Source organism: Cebus imitator, unplaced genomic scaffold (assembly GCF_001604975.1).
Source record: "Cebus imitator isolate Cc_AM_T3 unplaced genomic scaffold, Cebus_imitator-1.0 Scaffold497, whole genome shotgun sequence".
Classification (NCBI taxonomy): domain Eukaryota; kingdom Metazoa; phylum Chordata; class Mammalia; order Primates; family Cebidae; genus Cebus; species Cebus imitator.
Genome location: NW_016107812.1, coordinates 1,358,801 through 1,362,581, shown reverse-complemented (window position 1 = coordinate 1,362,581; position 3,781 = coordinate 1,358,801). Strand labels below are relative to the sequence as shown.

The 3,781-nt window shown below is 54.3% G+C and overlaps 1 protein-coding gene across 1 annotated transcript in view; it reads left to right on the top strand.

Annotated features, from left to right (window-relative positions):
- Window positions 1–3,781, top strand: part of CHFR (checkpoint with forkhead and ring finger domains) — a 45,905-nt gene that overhangs the window by 13,060 nt on the left and 29,064 nt on the right. Inside the window, exon 4 of the mRNA XM_037733194.1 lies at window positions 3,103–3,212. Coding sequence (XP_037589122.1) covers window positions 3,103–3,212 — 110 coding nt within the window. The remainder of the gene's footprint in view (window positions 1–3,102; window positions 3,213–3,781) is intronic.

Genomic DNA, 3,781 nt, shown 5'->3' with positions numbered 1-3,781 from the left:
CCCAAGCTCAAGTGATTCTCCTGTTTCAGCCTCCTGAGTGGCTGGAATTACAGCCGAGTGCCACCACACCCACCTAATTTTTGTATTTTTTAAAGTAGAAATTGGGTTTTACCAAGTTGGCCAGGCTGGACTTGAACTCCTGGCCTCAGGTGATCCACCCACCCTTGGCCTCCCAAAGTGCTGGGGTTACAGGTGTGAGCTCCCGCACCCTGTCAGAATGTGCCCATTTTAAATCTGCTATAAGTGGCAGGTGGTCTTCTAGCAGTATGTCGAGAGTGTGCTTTTCTCACTGCAGGATTTTTTTTAGTTGGTAAAGATTAGGCTCTATGAGATTCTTAGGCAACTAATAGTTTCAGGGGTAGAAGATTAGGAAGTAGGTTTTTTTGGGAAGAACTGATGCTTATCAGACCAAGTTCTGTATTTCTCGGCACAATGGAGTAGGCAGAGTGCTGGTCCGGGGTTGTCCCACCTGTACCTGGGCCTGGCTTCCCTGTGCTGGGTGCTTGTCCTGGGTCATCCCACCTGTACCTGGGCCTGGCTTCCCCGTGCTGGGTGCTGGTCCTGGGTCATCCCACCTTTACCAGGACCTGGCTTCCCTGCTGTGGGTGCTGGTCCTAGGTCATCCCCCCGTACCAGGGCGTGGCTTCCCTGGGCTGGGTGCTGGTCCTGGGCCGTCCCACCTGTACCAGGGTGTGGCTTCCCCGTGCTGGGTGCTGGTCCTGGGTCATCCCACCTGTACCAGGACCTGGCTTCCCTGCTGTGAGTGCTGGTCCTAGGTCATCCCCTCTGTACCAGGGCGTGGCTTCCCTGTGCTGGGTGCTGGTCCTGGGTTGTCCCACCTGTACCTGGGCCTGGCTTCCCTGTGCTGAGTGCTGGTCCTGGGTCATCCCACCTTTACCAGGACCTGGCTTCCCAGTGCTGGGTGCTGGTCCTGGGTCATCCCACCTGTACCAGGACCTGGCTTCCCTGCTGTGTGTGCTGGTCCTGGGTCATCCCCCCTGTACCAGGGCGTGGCTTCCCTGGGCTGGGTGCTGGTCCTTGGTCATCCCACCTGTACCAGGACCTGGCTTCCCTGCTGTGGGTGCTGGTCCTAGCTCATCCCCCCTGTACCAGGGCGTGGCTTCCCTGGGCTGGGTGCTGGTCCTGGGCCGTCCCACCTGTACCAGGGTGTGGCTTCCCCGTGCTGGGTGCTGGTCCTGGGCCATCCCACCTGTACCAGGGTGTGGCTTCCCCGTGCTGGGTGCTGGTCCTGTGTCATCTCACCTGTACCAGGGTGTGGCTTCCCTGCACTGGGTGCTGGTCCTGAGCCATCCCACTTGTACCAGGGCCTGGCTTCCCCACGCTGGGTGCTGGCCTTGGGCCGTCCCACCTGCTTCAGGGCCTGGCTTTCCCATGCTGGGTGCTGGCCCTGGGCCGTCCCACCGGTACCAGGGCTTAGCTTCCATGGACTGACTGTATGGGGGTGTTAGTTTCCTGTGGCTATTGCCACAAACTTAGTGGATTTATAAAACACAGATTTATTGTCTTACAAGAGTTAGGGAGGTCCAAAGTCCAACATAGATCTGATGGGGCTAAAATCAAGCTCTGTACAGGGCTGGTTTCTTCTTGAGGTTCCAGGGGAGAATTTGTTCTCTGCATTTTCCAGCTTCCAGAGGTGTTACGTTCCTTGGCAGAGGTGGGCTTAGGGGTGGATGCTCAGGCAGAAGAAACACGTGTGGGGACCCCCAAGCATGAGCAAGGCTGTATGGTCAGAGTGCGTGGTGAGCGGCAGAGGGAGCTTGGGCTTTAGCCTGAGGGCAGTGAGGAGTCATCGAGGGAAGTGAAATAAGCAGATTTTTGTTTGGAAAGAGCGTGAGGATGAGTGATGACTGCAGTCGCCCGTTGGCATCCGGGGGGATTGGCTCCTGCGCTCCTGCATGCACCCAGACCCGTGCGCACTCAAGCCCTGTAACCAGCCCTGCACAACACAAGGGTACAGAAAGTCGGTCCAGCAGATGTGTGGGTTTTGCGTCCCTCCAGGTGAAAAAAGCCCGTGTATAAGTGCACTGCACAGCTCAAACCTGCGTCTTCCAGGGTCAGCTTTGTACTGCAACAGCAGACACAGCCACTGCCTGGTTTTGAAGGTTTTATGGGGAGATGGCCATGGCAGTTCATTTGCTTACCGTCTGCGTTTGCTTTCCTGCTACGGGTGGCAGAGCTGAGTAGCAGCAGTGGTGACTGGAGACCAGGTGACCACAAAACCTACACTGTTTACCGTCTGTTTACAATACTCGTTTGCCACTCTCGTACCTCAGCAGACTGTGGTGGCCACTCAGATGTGAATTCTGTCCACTGCTGGGGCCTTGAGAGTGGAGCTGCAGAGCTGAGGCCATGTGCTTTGACTGAAATGGGTCGGTTTGCTTGGTTGTGGTTTTGTGTGTCGGTATGCTGTGCTCTTGGACCTTCATCACCCAACCAGTGCCTGATTTTCTGTCAGGTCTCTGTTCAGAAGTCCCCTGGAGGCACTTCCTGCCCCCTTGACTTAGTTTCCTCCTGTCCGTCCCTGGGTCAGCAGCGTCTTCATTGGCCTCTCCCCAGGCCAGATTGCCTCGAGGGGCTTGGCAACCAAACCACAGGTTCTGAGCGCAGGGCCACGTCTTGCAGCTAATGGCCCAGCACTTACTCTGCTGCCCAGAGCCAGTCTCTTGGGAGGAATCAGTACTTATTTGAGGCATGAGCTCTGGGGTCGTGATGGCCGCAAGGAATGGAACTGTGGATAGCACAGGTCCAACTCGGGGTGGCTGGAGATGGAAGCACCACACTGTGGGACGAGGCCTCGGAGTCCACCAGGAGGCACATGGGAGAGAACCCGGCCCTGCAGCAGCACAGGTGCCAAGGACGTGAGGAGGTGTGGCTGCTGGTTAGGTTGTCAGGGAGAAGTGGGGAGCCATTTCTCGAGAGATTGGCGAGGGTGCATGCATGCGTGCATCGTTAAATATCGACACCATTCCTGTGAGGATCTCCAGACGGTCATGTTGAGCCTCTTTGCTAATGGTGCTAGAAAAAAAATTTGTAACTCCAAGCTATTTTAAGTAGGATAAATTGTGTTTTTGTTTTTTTCAGCACCAATGGAACAGTGATTAACAAGCTAAAGGTTGTTAAGAAGCAGACATGCCCTCTACAGACTGGGGATGTCATCTACTTGGTGTACAGGAAGAATGAGCCGGAACACAGTAAGAGAGAGGAGGGCTTGCTGGGGTCAGACCTGCTCAGGGGTACGCTCTGCTGAGGCTTGGAGGCATCTTCAGAGAGAGCCTGTGCAGCAGATCCTTCCCGTAGGAACGTTCCTCCTGGCAACATCCCCTTTATTGGTCATGTAGGTTCCTGATGTGAATAGTGTCTGCTGAGGAATGGGAGTGTTGACTTTGCAGCCTGAGTCACAGCCATTCCTCAGGAATACCATGATGGCCATGAGCAGCAAATCCCAAAATGGCAGCCAAGGAGAAACTAGTGGCGATGGGTTAGGTTATACAGGAGAGGAACTTGAGTTATGGGGAGTAAAACCTAGGACCAGGGGTCTGGAGGCTATTGACGGTCCTGTTTTTGGAGACCTTATGAGAAACATTGGAGGTTAGACTGGATTCCAATAAGACTTTCTCAGCTCCAGGTGTCTGTGTTTTTGTTTTGTGGAACATGGTATAGGATAAGGAAAGTTATGGGAGTTCTTCGAAGGTCACCCTGAAATATTGATTTATTTAACTTTTTTTTTTTTTTTTTGAGAGTAGATTTACTCTTGGTGGAT